Source organism: Spinacia oleracea, chromosome 2 (genome assembly GCF_020520425.1).
Source record: "Spinacia oleracea cultivar Varoflay chromosome 2, BTI_SOV_V1, whole genome shotgun sequence".
NCBI classification, from domain to species: Eukaryota; Viridiplantae; Streptophyta; class Magnoliopsida; order Caryophyllales; family Amaranthaceae; genus Spinacia; species Spinacia oleracea.
In genome coordinates this window covers 112,205,460-112,225,942 of record NC_079488.1, presented here as the reverse complement: position 1 = coordinate 112,225,942, position 20,483 = coordinate 112,205,460, and the positions used below count along the sequence as shown (strand labels likewise).

General features: G+C 33.1%; 2 protein-coding genes across 3 annotated transcripts; both read right to left on the bottom strand.

Moving 5' to 3' along the window:
* Nucleotides 1–1,054: 1,054 nt before the first annotated feature.
* Nucleotides 1,055–4,668, bottom strand: LOC110802668 (serine/threonine-protein kinase PEPKR2). Of its 2 annotated transcripts, XM_022008139.2 has the most exons (4): nucleotides 4,493–4,668; nucleotides 3,577–4,382; nucleotides 2,173–2,469; nucleotides 1,055–1,668 (listed from the first exon to the last, which is right to left on the bottom strand). In XM_022008139.2, the coding sequence occupies exons 2-4, from the start codon at nucleotides 4,355–4,357 to the stop codon at nucleotides 1,262–1,264; spliced, it is 1,485 nt and encodes a 494-aa protein (XP_021863831.1). In that variant the 5' UTR covers nucleotides 4,358–4,382; nucleotides 4,493–4,668; the 3' UTR covers nucleotides 1,055–1,261. The 2 variants fall into 2 exon arrangements, with proteins under 2 accessions (XP_021863831.1, XP_056693857.1); XM_056837879.1 differs by having other exon boundaries at nucleotides 3,577–4,668.
* A 2,112-nt stretch (nucleotides 4,669–6,780) lies between these two features.
* On the bottom strand, nucleotides 6,781–11,671 carry LOC110802747 (adenylate kinase isoenzyme 6 homolog). Its single transcript, XM_022008224.2, has 4 exons — nucleotides 11,315–11,671; nucleotides 9,964–10,165; nucleotides 7,414–7,559; nucleotides 6,781–7,280 (listed from the first exon to the last, which is right to left on the bottom strand). The coding sequence occupies exons 2-4, from the start codon at nucleotides 10,147–10,149 to the stop codon at nucleotides 7,070–7,072; spliced, it is 543 nt and encodes a 180-aa protein (XP_021863916.2). The 5' UTR covers nucleotides 10,150–10,165; nucleotides 11,315–11,671; the 3' UTR covers nucleotides 6,781–7,069.
* Nucleotides 11,672–20,483: the final 8,812 nt, after the last annotated feature.

Sequence of the window (20,483 nt, the reverse complement as noted above, 5' to 3'; positions counted from 1 at the left end):
TCAACTCCTTATTTTGCATCATAATTAATCCTTAAAGAGTAATTACATATACATTTGAATTAATCCATAACAAACTCTTAATTATGTCCTATATACTTGTATAATACAATATCAAATTCACAATTGTATAGTTTACATACCCTATCTTTTCTAATATGGAAGAGTTTACAACTAATATTCAGAAAGTACTCAAACATGCAGCTGTTTTCTCACAGCTGAACTCAGAACTTTAATACTTTTCCTGGATTAAATCAGCTTGAGTTTTCATGTTGTAGATTATCTATCTAGTAACAACGTTTTAAACAATGCTTTAAACACGGGTCAAATCCCGTTCCATATCCCACATAGTATTGCCAATCACAACAAGCTTTTCTGCAAGTTTAGGTGGTAAAAAATAACTTTTACACTTTTTTTAGGTGGTAAAATACAAGTTCTGTTTTTTTAGGTGGTAAAACACAATTTTTCAATTTTTTTAGGTGGTAAAAAACAATTTGTCCTAAATTCATTTACATTATTTCAACAATTAAAACAATTGTCCAAAATAAACTTGAATCTTGATAGACGATTTTTGAAAAACATGAAAATCAATAACATAAGGAATAGTATAAAATCCAAACATGTGTTAAAGAGGCTTTAAATTTACTTAATTTAATATCATACCTTTTGTTATATAAAAATGATGACATCATGTTGACTTCGGCATGATGTCCGCGTTAGCTATGCTACCATCAATACAATCTTTTGTGTGGTGAATTGACAAGGTAGTGTTACACAAAAGTTGTTGAAAATAATTTCGCACGTTGCTCATTGAATAGGATGGGAATCCATATCAACTTGTCCAAACTCGGGAATTTGTATGATGTTATTGGAGCTTATTTTGAACTTAGATACTCCCCAGGTAAGTTTTTATAAAAAAAGTTGAAAAGAAAGTAACTTTAATATCAAACCAGACCATAATAGGTGAGCAGAACAAAGCCTAATATAGACGAGGGTTAAGTCACCAAGCCAATTAAGGAATAAAAATACTTTATATCAAATAATAAAACAACAAATGTTAATGAAATGAACTGTACATTTATATATACACAAGAAGTTGTGTTATTTGATAACATTCACAATAAGCTCATTAAAAAGAGCCAATTAGGGTAATCAGATAGAAATGAATTGATTCAACAACTTCCATTAAAGCTAATTGAGAACACCCTTAATATCCTAAATTCAAGATATAAGGAAGAAAAAAATAATGTTAGAACCAACTAAATTAGAAAGCTTTACAGAGGCTGTTAGAAGAATACTGCAGTTGAATTGAGCTGCTGCCGCCACCACCACCGGAGAAACGCAGCCTACTTCTTTTCGGTTCTGAAATCCTAACTTGTGAGATTGCTACTACGAGTAAGTCCATTAGACCGCCACAGTCATCCTGTTTGTTGTTGTCGGTGTTAGAAGTCACGGGATGATGTCCGGTTATAACAACCGAATTTGAATTTGGATTCAAATTCTCATTCGATGAGAAAGAGCTGTGCCTGTGCTGGTGTTTATCTGATTCTGGCAATGAGGTGGTGCTGTCTAAATGGTGGGAAGGAGGAGCAAGTGATCCGTTCCTTGATTTAGGTTTGATTGAAAGCGATTTCAATGTTCGCTCTGTGTAGAACATTATAAATGGATGCCCTGCAAATGAAGTATAGGAACTTTATAAGAAAAGGAATGAAATGCAACTAAAGATCCATTTTTAGTACTCTGTCTGTAAATAATGTAATCTTCCCACATTTTAATAACAACTTTTTCTGCTGAAATTCTTTTTAAACATTCATTGAACCAATGTAGACCTGATCAAATTCCGGGCTGGGCTGGGTTTGGACCGGGCCATACGTTAAAATTATGTTCACTGGGTCGAGTCGGGACGAACTTGGGTTTCTGACAAACCCCGCTATTTGGGCCAACATAATGGGCTTTCCTTGTCAGGTTTGGGCCAGGCATGCCTTAAAAATGTTGTCCCTTAGGTTGGGACGGGCCAAACTTTGGGCCGGGACAAATTTATAACTAAAATTGCATTTTTGAGTTGTCTAAACCCCACCCAGAATAATTAAAAACCGGGCCTAGAATTTCAGCCCAAACCCGCTATTTTTTGGGCCGGGTTCATGATTATCAAGTCTAAATCAAAGAAAGGCTTACCTAGAACATCATCTGCTGAAAACCTTGCTGAAACATCCCTTGCTAGCATTTTTTCAACTAGATCTCGTGCAAGTTTGGAAACTGACTGCCATTCACCAGAGTGAAAATCCAGTTTATTGTTCTTGATTGCCTCAAAAACTGTTTCTAATGACTTCCCTTGGAATGGAAGAGAACCAGTCAAAAGGGCGTAAAGGAGAATGCCAGCGCTCCAGGTATCCACTTTCTCCCGGTAAGATCCGGACAGTATTTCAGGTGCAACATAGGCTGGACTTCCAGCTATTCCAGTCAAGCTCTGACCTGTGGGGTCATATTCACTGGAAAACTAAGAACAAGAATAATTTCTAGAGACTATGATATGCAATTATGCATAGCATCATGAACGCCTAAAAGGATGAAGACACCATGGCAAAAAGCAAGTACAATGCAGCTTAGGAAACATGTTAAACTAAAATACCATTTAGGCACTGTTCTATTCGACTTATTTTGACTGAACTTATATTAACTGAACTTATTTGTCTGAATAAAGTCAAAGTAAGCCGAACAAAACAGAGCCTTAACTCCATGTCTCATGAAAAAAATTGGCCATTGCAAAACGGATAAATTTTGACTCATGAAACCCAACCAAAACATAGATAAAAACGCCCGCCTACCCAACAAGCATGTGAAACAAATGCCAAGTTCATTGTACAACTGCACAATCGACAGATTTTGCATGCCAATAAGCATATTAAAGGTTTTGAGTCATGTAAAGATGAAACACAACCAAAACACAGAAACAAACGCTCATCTACCCAACGAGCATGTGAAGCAAATGCCAAGTTCAGTGTATGTATCACTGCAGCATGGAGATTTTGCATGCCAATAAGCATATAAGGTGAAACCATGAAACACAGCCAAAGCAGAAGCTCAAACCCCCAGCAAGCATGAAACAATCGACAAGTTCACATAAGATTAAAGTTTGCAGCAAACATTTGAGAAGGAATTCGGGGAAGCAATAACCATCTTGTACAGACAACTAAACAGCTGAAAATCAAATACATTAATGACTAATCTACAGCCACCATGTTATGATTAAATTGCTCCACAGTCCATGCTAAATTAGTAAATTCTATGGTTCATAGCAAATAAGGCATGCAACATGAGCTATATTATTCACACAGCACAAAAAAAATTGGCTCACAATAGGCACACAAGCATACAACAGATAAGATAACCCTTTTTCAAGATTCAAGACTGCCCATTTCAAAACACCAATAAATTGTTTTCCCTGTCATATTCAATAGCAGAAAAAAGTAGTAGAGCAAAAACACCAGAATCTATCATTCAGCAAATAGCTAAATAAGAACTGACAAACATGATTAAATTATTTGGTACAACAAAAGAATCCAAGCTTAAGAAACTCACCACTAGAAACTCTCATAGCCAAGCCAAAATCTGCAAGCTTCATCTTCCCTGAACTTGTCAGCAGAATATTTTCCGGCTTTATATCTCTATGCACAACTCCCATCTCATGACAATACTTGATCACAAGCATCAATTCCTTCAATATATGTGCAGCTCGATGTTCAGAACACCTATTCTTCTTCATCTCATCAACCAATCTCCCACCAGAACACAACTCCATAACAAGATGAAAACAATCTGAATCTTCATACACTGCATTCAACATCACAATCCCAGAATGCCCTGATAAATGCTGCATTATCTCAACCTCCTTATGCACAGATTCTTCCCCTTTCTTCAACGTTTTACACGCGTATTCACGCCCATTTGCCTTACACTTGCACAACCAAACCGACCCGAATTTCCCCTGCCCTATAGTCTTGATCTTAACATAATCATCTTCAAGCTTATTCTTCCTGCTACCAATCTGAGTAGCAACATCAATACACCCAATCTTCCTCTTCAAACCCCGACTCGGTTCAACATACGACAACCCAATTGAAGGTGGCACAGTGTTCACCCCAACAATTCTACTAGTAGCACACGATGATCCATCAAAAACATCACTACTACCCACGTCTTCTTTACACTTCTTCCTTAACCTAGAACATTCCTCAAGCGATAAACGTGCCCTAATTATCGAACCTCTATCTTCATTAATCAATTGCAGGTGATTAATTGGGGTTTTAATTAGGTTTTCACAATCATCATCAACACCACTCCCTTTTCTTTTCTTATTCATCTTTTCTCAAACAGCGACAACAACACTGCCATCAAAAATATTCAAACTTGTATCTAAAATCAATCGATTAAACCAAATCTAATTTCGGCGAAAACCCAGTAGCATAAATCAAATTCTAGGGTAAAGAAATCAAACCTGAAGATCAATGCGGAAGAAAACCCAAATTGGAAATTTAGGGAAAACGGATGATTGAAGAATTTGGAGAGAGAATGCGTGAATATGCGGGGATCAGGAGACAGATGCGAAGTGTTTAGATTTGGGAATTTTAGGAGAGGATTTTTGTTTTATAGAACTATTTAGCAGACCAGCACTTTTGCGCCGTAAATACGCAAGAACGAGTACTTCGTACGGAGTACTCTCCTCTGTCCTTAATACTTGACTTATTTTGACACGTTTATCAATATACAACTTTAACCACTAATTTCTTGAACTACATATTATAAAAATTTATAAAAATATTAATATTTTGAAATATATATTAAGATGAAGCCAATAATATATTAAATACTAACATTTGTTTTCATACAATAGAAATAAAATAGGGTCAAAGTGAGCGTAAAAAGCTAAAACGGGTCGAGTATTAAGGGACGGAGGGAGTATTAAATTTTCGAAGATTTCCTAATGTTTTCCTTTCTTCTTAACTTTTTAAAATAGAAGAAAAAAAAATCAATATCAAGTCCTATGTATAATAGGTTATCATCTTACAGATTTACAAGTTTGAATTTCCCTTTCAAAAGGTTGTACACCAAGATAACTATTATGCAGTTTTTTGTAACTTTAACCTATTTTTCTGTAACTTTTATATTATAAAAATAAAAAGTTGATAGATAAACATTTTAAAGGGTTAAATGATTAATTTATACATTATTATTAGTGATTTTGAAGAAATAATTTCATTCAAATGAAAAAATTTATCATTAAAAAATAGATAACTTTTACATATATAAATGTAACTTTTAAGTATTTTGAGTTAACTTTTACTCCGGTTTACAATATTTATTGTACACCCATTATAAATAAGAATTTGTGTTCCCTTTTTCCATATGAGTATGTACTAGTATAATTTACTTTTAAACGGTAAAGTCAAATCATTAATTAATAAAAAAAATAACATGACATACCGATTTTAAAACTTCAATCCTTTGACATAAAATATAATACTTCCTCCGTCTTTTAATACTCGCAACGTTTGTTAGTTTCACGCATGCCAATGCACAACTTTGATCGTTTATATCTTAAATTCTCTTTATGCAAAAATTATAAAAAGTTGATATTTTGAAAATACACATTGAGACGAATCTAACAAGATCCCACATGATTATGTTTTATCTTATATAAAAAACACTACGAATAGTCAAAGTAGATTATATGAATAGTGGCAAAAGTCCAAACGTTGCGAGTATTAAAAGACGGAGGAAGTATACTTTTAGACGGTAAAGTCGATTTATTTGTCAGGAGATTTTGGGATTGTATTTTTTGTTTTGTTTTGTGTGTAGAGAGAGCTACAAAGGACAAGACAACAAATAATGTAGATGGGATTTGATCTCAGGTCTTGAGTACCACCGTACCACCTCCTCAGAACATTTTGGGATTGTGAAGTTGAATGCAGTGTATAATGTAGTAAGATAGTATCAAAGTAGAGAGTGTTATATTTACTTTTCTTGGAAATGATATCTTTTCTATTATGCTAGATATGAATGTGTTGAGTCCGGATCTTCCAGAGTTTTAATAAAACTCTATAAGGTAGAGTTGTATCTAAACCATACATTTTAAAATCAATGGCTCATGTTGATGAGAAAAAATAGAGCGGATTTTGGAAAGATAATATATGAACCATTGATTTATCATTCAATGGTTGATATGCTCAAACTCTACCTTATAGAGTTATTTTAGAACTCTAGAGGATCCAAAACCTGAAGGTGTTTGAATTTGTAGATTATATGTGTCCTAATTGTTGACCAAAAAAGTGAGGTTCCAATTATTGATTTTTTCAATAATTTGTTAAATTTAGACCTCAATCATGGGGTTGACTCCTTATCTATGTTAGACTGCAACAAAATCCATTTTGTTCTCACATGATCAATGAAAATAATATTTAATCACCACTTTGTGGATACTTCCTCCACTTTTCTTTCAATTGACAAGTTTCTTTCATCTCGTTTACCGATTTACGACTTCAAACTATTACGGAGTAAATATCTTTAGCAGGTCTCCTATGAGACCATAAAAACTATAAGTCTAAAACTATTGGTTTGAAAATATAACTAAAAGAACATAACTATTTAATATCAACTTGTAACTATTTGATTAAAAGTAAGTACAACTATTTGCTACTCCGTAATGTTATACATAAGACCGTCTTATATTCCGTACTTCGTATAATATATTTAACTAACGATAAGTCAATAAGTACACACTACAAATATTTGATATTTTAAAAATATTCATTGATATGAATGTAGCAAAATCTCACATGACTTTTTAGAAGCAAATTTCTCATACCCTAAATATACGGCACAAAAACCATATCCACACAAATACAGAGTAGTATGTTTAAAGAAAAACCGATGAGAAGGGAGGAAAGAAGAAGCCTAAAGAAAAACCGACGAGAAGGGACCCGTACCCGTCCACCCGTAACTTTCCGTGAATTTGAAGTGGGTTAGCGGGTCGGGAGTTTTTGAACACCCTTAATTCCTACATGCTTAACACACTTCAATCGCGCATGTTATCACTCTGAGCTGAGTTGTTGCACCAGCTTGCAACCCAATCTGTCAAATCTGAAACATTTTTATTGATGTCGTCGATCGAGTCGCTCTTCATTGCCACCACTATGTCTTCTTGGTAACTTTCTTTGGCCTCCTCAAGCAACATTTGAAAGATTTCACATTCAATATTGTTTGAAAGTTTTGAACCCGAATAGCCTCTGTAGCATAGCAGGATTTTATCATTATCATTAGAGTTGAGCTACCAAATAATTAATGCTGGAAAGATATAATTTAGTGAAATGTGAAATAATTATTTGGAAGAATATAATTTAGAGAATGTTAATGTCATACCTCTTGCTGAGGCGGTCATATAATATACAGTTGTCGGTTTGCAACACCACAACGCGATCAAACCATCGCTCAGGGAAAAAATCACAGCCATGGTAATCCACAATTATACCACCAGCTTCCATCATATTTTCTAGCTCATCACATACCTGTCAAAGCCAAATGAAACTTAACTTCATATTACCCAAAGTTAACTACATCCCGAAACTGAATCAACCTTAACTTCATATTACCTGACCCAAAATCCGAACAAACTAGGTTTGAAATGAACAAATATTTAGAGATCTGTTATATTACCTTGTAATATTATAGTAATTGATTGCATAAATTATTTGTTTTGTACTTGCTCCGTAGTATATATCCTCCTAATATATTTTTTCAAACATCCATTTTTAAGCAAGTGTTAATCTTATTGAGAATGAGGGAGTAGAACAAAGCTATCATATGCCCACTCACTACTTTCGAGTATCCCTGGGTGAACTAGTTCTATCGCTCTTAATCCACAAACACCAAATATGTTGCAAGTTACTCATTAAGTCATTGGGCTGATCATCCCAAATCCCAATATTTGAAGCTGCAACCATAAATGAAACACTACTCTCACTAACCATAAAAATGTTAGAGAGATACTCTCTTTAACAACAACGCCAACTGCCCTCAAGGCACATAAAAACTTGACAACGGGGAAACACATTACGGATCGACCAAGGGCCAACAGTCAACAGTCAACCATCAACCAACAACACCAAACACCACCACCCAACGACCAGCTGCTCTAGTACAAACACCAAAACCCATTACCAAGGTTAAGCCTTCAAGGAAGTGGTCAACACAACCCACTCACAAGGGACACACCCAACCACCTAAATACAACCCCACACTACCCTATGTCACCACCCCACCATCCTTGTACACATTAGGAAGCGATCTATTCCTCCCGGTGTCGGAAGAACGTTATGAGTAGCTATCGTAACCACGGTTAAGCTCTTCGATTGTCAAGGTGATGGCGCAATCCTTTGAGAAGGAATATTTACATACTGTATTACAGAAGTTGTGGAGAGTACAACTTAAGCGGGAACTCTTAGCCTTGGGGAAAGGATTTTATGCGATAAATGGATTAACAGCTGAGGTCTAGAGTAACATTCTTGCAGGGGGGGGGGGGGGACTTGGTTCATTATGGGGGAGCACGTTTGGACTCAATGTTGGGAATCGTCTTTCTGACCATCCGATGCAAAGGTTGATACGGGACGGTTTGGGTCATTTTACCAGAGTTACATTTAGAATTTTATTCTAAAACAATACTTGAGGAGATAGGACAACAATTAGGCACGCTGATAAAAACCAATACTCATTGAAAGGTGAGGGTAGACATTTTGCAAATCAAAGGTGTTTGGTTCTGCCAACGATGTATTACATTTGGGCATGCTCATAGGTCGTGTTTAATGGAAAATCTCAGATCGAAAGATTGAAACAACTGCCTTCAAATACCACCGGGGTCAGTTTTGGTGAGCGGCATATCGACTATAATGGACGGTGGATTATGGTTAATAAACAAGAGGGAACAATTACAACAAAAATCAAATCCAAGTGGGCCGAATAACAGAGAATTCTAATACCACGTGGGCTCCTGAGAAGACAACTATGCCGCCAAAAACAGATAAAGGAAAGCTTGGGGAAAATGAACAAGTTTCTAAGCCAGTGCAACAAGTAGTCATCCCACAAATTCTTACTGACAATTCTAATTCTTTCTCTGCTCTTCTATCTCTATAGTCGTGGGAGTTGGAAGATGAAGAAACAAAAAACCATCCCATGGCCAACATTAAAGAGACACGTGTCCCACTACTCCCTAAACACTCATTCCCTACCAATGCTACTACCTTAACCCTCACCTATAACCCAAAAAAAGAGCCAACATGATTTAACTACTCCAAATTCAATTTCAAACCACACAAAAAACCATCCCACTTCCCAATTTTATTTTAATAATAAAAAACATGGAAAGCTACCCGTGCAACTCCTCACCACCGACCTCGTTGGTGGGAAGCTCCTCCACGACAGCATCCCCGATTCCCCGCCACCACTACGATCATGATTGACCCCGAGGAGACCCAAAATTTCAACAAACCTGTCCTCCCTTCCCTGAAAAGAGTCTTTGGCAGGTGTTCCCTGAACCATTGGTTTTAAGGGAAAAGTCGCGTAATTTTCATCATAACATACAAGACTGCTTCCGGCTTTTTAATGAATTCACTACTTTTGGTTGTTATGATCTATTAAATCTCTTTCGTCATGACCAGAATATATTTTGCCACTGCCAAATTACTTTTATTATGCTTGGCAAAAGTAAAACTACGAGTTCATGTGAGCAATTTAAATAATTGCTAGATAATGTAATAACAGCTACCCTTATTATTTAAAACATAACGAGCTTAAGACATAACGACGGAAGCACATTTAGCCCTTAAGGTGCTTTAACAAATATACTACAAATGAAAAGATGAGCAGAGGGGAACCAAAGCTTACTCAACCAACAAATGCTTAGGGTGAATAACATACCAGATCCTCATTTATGATATGACAGTCAAATTCCTCGTCCCAACCATCGTGCAAGTTTTTCTCCTTGACCAATTCTCCAATGTTCACATGGCGAAGCTGGGTCGCCTCTGCAAGAGCAGATGAAAAAGTGGTTTTCCCGGTCCCAGGTGTACCAGTTATTAATATATTTGGCTTCCCTCTCACCATGGTAAGTTCACCTTACCTGGATGTTTCAAGGTATAAATATAAGATAGAAAAATTGTCTAGAGATTATGATAATTGTGATTTTTTGGAGTTGAAGTTTAAAATTGAAGCATATGCACATAACCTGCATCACTTCTTTAGACATAAAAAACCACAACAAAGAAGGAGGCAATAAAGAAGGTCATTCATTGCCCCATCACTTTTCCAGACTCTAGATTCTCAACAAATAAGCAAAATGAAGGGCGGTACAATAACAAGCTCATAAATCATACTTACTTTTTTTTACACAAAAGATGAAGACTTTGATTGAAGGACATAGATAATCTACAATAGAAATCAAATTCAAACAAATTCATGTCTAGCATAATAAAAAAGATAGCATTTCCAAGAAAAGTAAATCTACCACTCTCTACTTTGATACTATCTCACTGCATCATACACTGCATTCAACATCACACTATCTCAACCTCCTTATGCACATACTCCTCCCCTTTCTTCATCTTACACGCGTATTCACGCCCATTCGCCTTACACCTACACAACCAAACCGACCCGAATGTCCCCTGCCCTATAGTCTTGATCTTAACATAATCATCCTCAAGCTTATTCTTCCTGCTACCAATCTGAGTAGCAACATCAATACACCCAATCTTCCTCTTCAAAACCCGACTCGGTTCGACAAACGACAACCCAACTGACGGTAGCACAGTATTCACCCCAACAATTCTACTAGTAGCACACGATGATCCATCAAAAACATCACTACTACCCACGTATTCTTTACACTTCTTCAATCTTCTTCAAAATCCATCAAATATAACATTCAACCCATTTAATATAACATTCAAACTTTGAATCAAAACGAATAAAGCAATTTAGATTGAGCTCAATAAAATTATTCGGAAAACCCTAAACCCCTACTCGGTTCGATATACGACAACCCAACTGAAGGTGGCACAGTATTCACCCCAGCAATTCTACTAGTAGCACACGATGATCCATCAAAAATATCACTGCTACCGACGTCTTCTTTACACTTCTTCAATCTTCTTCAAATTCCATCAAATATAACATTCATACCATTTAATATAACATTCAAACTTTGAATTAAAACGAATAAATTAATTAAGATTGAGCTCAATAAAATTATTCGAAAAACCCTAAATACCTCACTGGGTCACTGAAGCTCGAACTCTGACTGCAATTCACCTCCTCTTCCTCGCAAGTCACTGCTTCGGGCTGCGAACTGCGGGCTGTATCGTGGCCCGTGGGCTGCGAATCTGCGATTGCAATTTGCGTCAATGGCTGCGGGCTGCCGGCTGCGTGGCTGGTAGAGTGGATGAAAGGAAGAGTGGTAGTTAGGGTTTTGGCTGCGTGGCTGACTGGCTGGTGGTGGTAGGCGGCGGAGCAACGGCGGCGATTTGACAAAGAACCGAACTACCGAAGAGGCGAAGCTGCCAAGAGAGAGAACGGAGGTTTTAGCTTTACGTTTTGGGTTTTTGGTTGCAATCTGCAATTCGTGGGTTTGCAATTTTTTAAATTGTTTCTTTTTTTGTTTTTTAAATATTATTTTGCCACGTGACCCTGGATGCCCCAACGTACATTCGGATCTAGCTAAAATCTCGGGCGATGATGAAGTTTAAGTTGGACCCGCAGCCTCGCTTATAGTTCATCAAATCTTTTTTATTTTACTATGGGAGTTTTCACCGCTTTCGGCGAGTGGATTAATCCTTCGCGATAGTTTATATTGGTATTTCGATGGGTAGTATTAGTATCATTTTCAGCTGATTTTTTCCATACTCAAGGCTCGAACCCGAGACATGATTAAGGAGTAAGAGGTCCTTGAACACTAATACCAACCCCAGGTTATATAGTTCATCAATTGATTATGAATATCGACATTCTTTTACTACTAACCCGCCTATTATAATGTTTTATTTAGTACTCAATTACTCTATCCACACAATCGAATTGTCAAATGTTGTAGAATAATAGAGTTTTAAAATTCAAAACTCTCATACAAAAAATTGTAGGTTTTAAGATTGAGATTTAGACAAGTATGAATACCCGAGTCGGTGGTGGAGTGGGAATGAGATTTTTGCTTTGAAGTGATATATAGTTCAAATGATAATTAAAGATAATTAACGGTCAAATAATACATATCTTTAGTAATTTAGATGTGTGGTTTACAAATATGAATAATGCTTTTCTTATAAATCTTGCACATTTATGTATTTGGTGATCACATGTTTTTTTTTTTTTTGATTCTAATATACTAATCATCTAACATATTATTTCGTTTTTATACGACCAATCTTGCATGCAAGGCATGGTAGATTATTGGTTGACAATATGGATGTTAAATTTTCATTGGGGAATTTTTTGGAAGACTCACATCCAACCCATGATGGCAAGGATGGAAGAAAGTTTGGTGGAAGATGGGATGAAACATGTATTCGTCACAGCGGGTGACTTGTGAGGATGCATTTTAAGTTGTATCCACCGCCTCGCTTATACTTTATCTATTGATTATTAATATCATCATATTTTACTACTAACGTACCTATTACTCCCTCCATTCCTTTTTGTTTTTCCCGTTTCTATTTTGGGCGTTCCTATATGTTCTTCCCGTTTCTATTTTTAGACATGACTTTTTATTCTAAAATTCCCCACCATTCCCTTATTTAATTCATTCACATTTCCCTATTTACCCACCTAACCCCACTTTTACGATTTTTTATTACTTTATTAAAAATATTTTCTCTCTCCTTTATTTCTTTATTACTTTCCTTTACTACTTTATTACTTTCTCTTACATCAATTATTACAAAATTTCATTTTCTTAATTCCCACACCATTTCCCAAACGGGAAGAACAAAAAGGAACAGAGGGAGTACAATGTTTCTTTTATTTACTCAATTACTCTAATCACACGAGCGATGTCAAATATTATAGAATAATAGAGTTTAAAATTCAAAATTCTCATACAAAAAAATAGGCGGGTGTGAATACCTAGGTAGATGGTGGAGTAGGAATGAGATTTCCGATTTGAAGTGATCTATAACTGAATAAATAGATAGTGGAGATAGGTGGTGTTAAGTGATGAGATAAATGGTGGCGAGGGTATTAGGTAGGCATGATATCGAAGTAAAAGATTGATGGAAATAACTTTACATTTGATACGGGTGATGGATGGGGATAAAAATAATTTTATATACTTTATTTGGTTTAACTCTTATAATAAATAAGTCATTGAATGGGGTAATAACAGATCTATCCATAATTATATCTAATTAGAAGAATACCTATGAGATCTATTTATATGATAATTGTAAATAATTATAGTTTAAATTTCATGCAAATTTAATATTTAGATTATAAATCGTGAATCGCATGGGTACTACACTAGTATCGTTTCTTCAAGGGGAAAAGTGCTTTATGGCTTCTGGTGAAATATAAAGTATATCTACAAATCTGTGTATGTTATCTTACCAAAGGCTACAACAGCTGCAAGTTGTGGTTGCCTACAACAAACATAGGCCGTTAGACCTGACTTTGGTATGAACTTGTAAAATCCGTCGTCATAATCATGGGGGTGTTTGATGAGATAAGTTGCCCTGCATATGAATCAAAGAGGCACAGACTAAGGGTGCGTTCTATTCACCTGATTTTCACTTATTTTTCCTGAACTTATCTGAACTTAACTGAACTTATTAGAACTTATCAAAACTTATTTTAGTTATAAATTATACTTGATCAACCCTTGTTTTTTCTGAACTTATCTTATCTGAACTTATTTTTTTTGAAATAAGTAGAAATAAAGTGAACAGAACACAACCTTAACAGGATACAAATTAACAACCTAAATAACAAAGAATTAAATTACATTCAATCATTGCCAAATTTAGGAACAAGGATGCTATCACTATTTATAAAACTAAATTGAAGCTGCTTAATCATCTTCTCCACTATGTTTGCCTTGTAATTCCACAAAGATTGACTCCTTACTTGCCAGATAGTAACCACGGTCTACAACTACCACGCCAACAAGCAAGACTTGCTTCATGCTTTATTCTTTGGTTGGGCCTCAATCACATTTCTTTTCATTCTTTGCACCAACAACATGAGATAATTAAGAGGCAAATCTGAGTAGTGTAGTGTCTCTAACGCACTTGTATGACCATCTTTATTGCCTATTCTGTTCTTTTGCCATTGCCCCTTTTTTAATATTCTCTTTGATGTTATGTGTACATTGTTGTATTGTTCTGATTCACTCATGATATGAAGAATAAAGTGGTGAAGGAGATTTTGTTGAGCAGTAGTGTCGCTTCGACTACTTGTCACTTGTATATTGTGTAGTTGCTCCCCTGCTGGAGGAGATTATATATAGAGGCTATGTCTGTAGGCACGAAAAATTCGTTAATGTGTCACGTTTGGATATTACTTGGGTCAAAAAGTCAAAGTATTGACTTGGTAATTATTTGACGGTCAATAAAACTAATTTTGGGTTACTAAACTAGTTTGGCCCATTTTAGTTATTTTAATGGTTAAAACTCAACAAAAATGGTTAAAACTATTTAATGGGTCATGATTGTTAAGTCCAACTTAAAAGTACCAAAGCAAATATAAACCCTAGAGGTCTCATAACTCTATAAAAATAAAGTGATGCAGTTCATTTGCCAGTAAGAAGAAAATAGACGGCAAACCTAAACCTCTCAAATATTCTCCCATCATTTCGTGAACCAATCAAATCAGTCCGTGAACCAAGGCCAATTCATATTCAAAGTGGAGATCGAATCAGAGTAGCAAAGTTTAGAGATTGTACCCACAAAATATACCTAGAAAGTACAAAAATCAATAAAATGTATTTTGTTCACATTATTTTTAGTTTATTATTTTGCAAACTTGAAATTTGTGTTTACAATATCGTGAACAGAAATGCAAGATGAAACAGAAAAAGAGATGTCATTGATCTGTGACTGTGAGAACGTATATTGTAGAAGGGAGACCATTATAGACTGTTAGAACTTGGAAAACCAAAGACTAATTAAACAGAGAAGTCCTTCTATAATTTTTGTGGTGCCGATTTCTAATTTTTGTTTGTTAAGATGTTTAAATATAACAAAAATTAAGTAAGGTGTTAAATTACAAAAACTAATATTTTCAAGGTGTTAAAAGACAAAAAAATTATTTGTTTTATTAACTTTCCTGTAAAAAATTGTGAAATTATTAAAAGTATTAATAATATTTACTGAGTATTAATCATCGTATGTTGTACGAGTCCTAAATACTACTCCTTCCGTATTTATTTAAGGGATACACTTGCCTTTTCAGACCGTATTTATTTAAGAGATACACTTGCCATTTTAGAAATTTATCAACTCCACCATCTAATTAAATAATACATTTAATTTACCTTGTGACTCACCATCCTATTAAACAAATAATTTCATAAACCCACCCCACCTCCCACCCCACCAAAATGATATGATCCCCATTTGTTTACTTATTAAAATATCTAATCAACCACACTTGCTTTATTATTTTATTTCATTCAATTTTTCTTCTTAATATCCGTGCCCGGCCAAGTGTATCTCTTAAATAAATACGGAGGGAGTATGTTTTTTCATCATTATACTTTTCATTTGATTAGAATATTGTAATAAAAAATTTAAAAAGGTTTTTGTATTATATATTAATTTTTATGAAAATTTAAAATACATCATAAATCAAACATTTTAATGTATGGTTTTGAATTGTAGTTTAAATGATAGTATGAAATCTATATCATTTAACTAATTTTTTTTAATTATTTATTTAGTGAAAATAAAATCAATTGAAGTTGATGAACTCATTTACGAAATATATTTTATTTTATTAACTTTTCAATAAATAATTATTAAATTATTAAAGTATTACATAATTTTTTTTACGGAGTAGTAATCATTGGAGTTGATGAAATCATTTACGAAATATATTTTATTTTATTAACTTTTCAATTAACAATTATTAAATTATTAGAAGTATTACATAAATTTGTTTACGGAGTAGTAATCATCGTGCATTGCATGGGTACTAATTACATTAAAAAAAAAGCAGGTTGTTATTTGTTGATATTGAATTTATTAACAGATTTTTTCTAATTTATACATTACATTACCTCTTGATGATTCCTAAATTTGAAAGTATCTTATTTTTCCTGATATATATTGTTTTTTTCTTTTTTTTGAACAGTGTACTAAGACCTTCTACGTGAAATTTGGCATATACAAAGACGGTAGAATCTGGAACTTCGATGAAAATTTCCATACTTTTATTGGTATTCCATACTTCGATGAACGAATTCACAGATTTTGAAGTTGAATTTTTTTATTGGTATTACCCTTTCATCTACGTCTTTATGAAAATATAAAAGGAATAAGAAAATTAAAGTAACCAACTTTATGTTGCAGTCACTGCCCGACACATTGAAATCTGATTTGAAGACATGTTGGTTTGGACTTTTACTTATGTAACAAGTATCATATTCTTTACAAAAACTGATTTTTTTCAAGCTGTTAAAAGATAAAATATCCTTTGTTTTATTAATTTTCCTGTAAATAATTTTCAAATTATTAAAAGTGTTAATAATATTTACGGAGTATTAATCATCGTACGTTGTACAAGTCCTAAACTTATGACACCAAAAAAACATTAATACGTGATGATATGGATTTTATGTAGATCGTTTTTTCGTGATAACCAATGTAATTATTCCATTAAAACGTTATTAAATAATATGTTTGCTCATCATTATATTTTCATTTGATTAAAATATTGTAATAATTTTTTTAAAAGGTTTTTGTATTGGAAATTAATTAAATAGAATATAATAAATCAAACATTTTAATGTATGTAGCTCAAATGATAGTATGCAGTCTATATCATTTAACTTCATTTTTTTAATTATTTATTTAGTGAAAATTAAATCAATTAATCTTGATGAACTCATTTACGAAATATATTTTATTTTATTGACTTTTCAGTAAATAATTATTAAACTATTAAAAGTATTAAATAAAACTATTTACGTAGTAGTAAATATCGTGCATTGTACGGGTACTAAAGTACATTTAAACAGGCAGGTTGTTAGTTATTGATATTAAATTCATTAAAAACTTTTTTCTAATTTATAAATTACATCTATATAATAATTTACTAAAAGAAAGGAAATCAATGTGGTGATGACAAATTAATGTCACTTATTGATTGACCTCTCTTATAGAATTATAAAAAAGTAAAAATAAAACTTGATTATATAATTATTTATTAACATTTACCTCGCGAAATATTTTATTCTATTTTTTTCAAAGTGAAAAAAGATTTCATTCTATATGAGGGGTTATATTTTCCAGATGTGGTAAAAAAAAAAGAGATTATGTGTGTATAAAAAATTAATCCATTATACGGAGTACGTAGTATGATTTTTATAAATATTTAAGCATAGTCTACTTATTTTGTATTTCGTACTTACATAATTCGAATACTTATAAATTAGAAAAGCAATCAAGTATGAATAAGAGTATAAAAAAAATTACAATAATACTCTATAATAGTGTAACAACTAAATGAGATAGTTATAACCGTCATTTTGTACTATTTTATACGTAGTATATTTAGCAAATAAATTCGATAATTATAATCGACATTGACAGTAATATTTTATTACTTAAAAAAATTATGTAACTTCTTTAAACATGAGAAAAACTTGTGTAATCTATTTATCTACTAATTTACTACGTAACTCTTAAAATTTTTAGATTGCAACTATTTGATATTTACACTAGCTATTATACTCACACTACCTCTACCTTTCAGTGTTCTGGTGATTATTAATACTTTATGATGCACATAGTCATGTACTCCATATCATTTTGTTGGATTTATCTAAATATTTACATAATACTACCAATTTTCATATAATTTTATAATAATTGATAATTCAAGATATTAATAGTTGAAGTTAGTTACTAACAACCGTGAAAATAAAAGTGTTTTATAAAAAAAAATGGAAGTAGTAAACAAGAAAAATGATGCACGGCTACATAGTTCTCTCTACTTCAATAATTCCCCCAAATATTATAGGCTAAACAATTGACTTATATTTTAGTCGATTTTGAACAAACATCTGTATATGTAGTACTATACTAAAAGAGAGGCAAATTGATGAGCTGACAAATGTCGCTGTGATTTACCTCTTTTATAATTTTGGTGACTAAGCTATGATAAAATAATTAATATATTTTGTATATATTTTACCTAAAATATTATAATTACTTATGGTAATAATCGATAATACTACGAATTATTTTTTTACTCATGTCAATAAATTTCTTAATTTAAATCTATATACTCTGTACTATATAAAAGATATGCAAATTGATGTAGAGATGACTAATGCCGCTCTCTGATTTGCCTATCTTATAACATAAATAATGATGAATTATAATTACTATCAAGTTTCGTTTAGAAATTGTGTCATATACTGAATACGGATATGTTCGAACGTTCCTTTGATCGTTTATTATTTGTAATCTAATGAAAATCTGTGCATACAATTTTTGATTATGATATAGAAAATCTTATAATAGTTTAACGTGGACTATCAATTATATTATTGTAATACTATCAACTTTTTAAGAATTTGTGTCATATAATGAATACGGATATGCACAACAAAAGTTAACTATTGATTTAATGTATTTGACGAGGTCGTCTTAAACATTTTATAGGCCCTTTGTTAACTAACAAAATGTAGTCGTATACTTTCTTTAGTCCGAAGCCTATACTTAATCTTAAATATCAAAAATAACTTTTGCCACATTCTCATTATCGTACTATTTTTATAAGGAGGACAGATAATAATTTATTCGCTCATATTATAAAAGTCTTAAGAGCATGTTGATTGAAATTTTAACTAATATATCGTAATCAACTATCTAAAAAATCAACTATTATTAAAGTGATCTAGATGATTAAGTTTCCTTATTATTAATATACTTGTAATAACAAATTACTTTTTATATATTAATGTAAATGATTGCAATATCACTTTAGAATTTGGTGCAAAATAAAATTTATATATGTAAATGGTGAATCACACTTGATGATTGGGCGCGTTTGGATTTTAGATTGGTTGGACGACAAAGTTAAACATAGATGATTGACTAATGTTGACTAACAAAAATAGATTTTGGTGGGTGGGTATGAGGATAGCATGTACCCACCTTGGTGATGTGGCGTGTTTGAATTGATCGGATTTGAGAACACTCACCCAATCCTAATTATGTAGGTCACTTTTAAATATTTTTTCAATATTATAGCTAATACAAGCAATTTTGATACTTTGTAATAAACTTATATCAATATGTTTAAAATCTAGTTGAAAGAAAAATTGGATTATTTTAATATAGGGATGTCAAGTTGTTAGTGGAGCGATTTTTTGGAAAATCCCCCTGTGCATCCGCCCAAAGTGGGCGACGATGGAGGAAAGTTTATTGAGTGATGGGGTTAACAAATGTAATTGTCGTGGGTGAATGGGCGATGATGGATTTTAGATTGGACCCGCCCGAGTCGTTAATCCTTCGTATGATTGATTATGAATATATATAAAAAAAATACTATTAACTTACATATTATGATATTTTATTTATTTACTCAATAACTCTAATCAGACAAATGAATTTTCAGAGGCACTATAATAGAGTTTTAAATTTTAAAAACTCTCTTACAAAAGAAAAGTTGAGTCTTGGGTGGGTGTGGATACACGTGAAGGAAGGTAATGAAGAGGGGATGAATTTTATTTTGTACCTCTCGAGAGGGAGGTTGGGTGAGGTGGGTTTCGTTCATATCGTGGATGGAGGGGATGAAGATGAGAACTCTAGGCGGGTGCGGAAGTGCAGGCCCTACCCCGCCTCAAAGTCATCAATAACTCAATTAAGTAAATGATATAGATAGGTGATAAGTGATCGAGTAATGAAGTTGATAGGGAGACTGCGCGAGTATTACGTGGCTATTACACGAAGTGGAGGACAGGTGAATAACTTTATGCTTGCACAAGTGATGAATGAGAATGAAAATAATTTTATCTTTTTATTTATTGAGGGAATGAAAATAATTTTATCTATATACCCTTATTCGTTTTAATTGTTTTAATAAGTAAGCCACCGAATGAGCAAGAACAAATTTATCTATCATTAATTATTTTTTATTTGGAGAACATTTATAAACTCTATTTTAATGATAATTGTTTACCAAATTTCATACAAATTTATATTTAGATTATAAACAACCATACA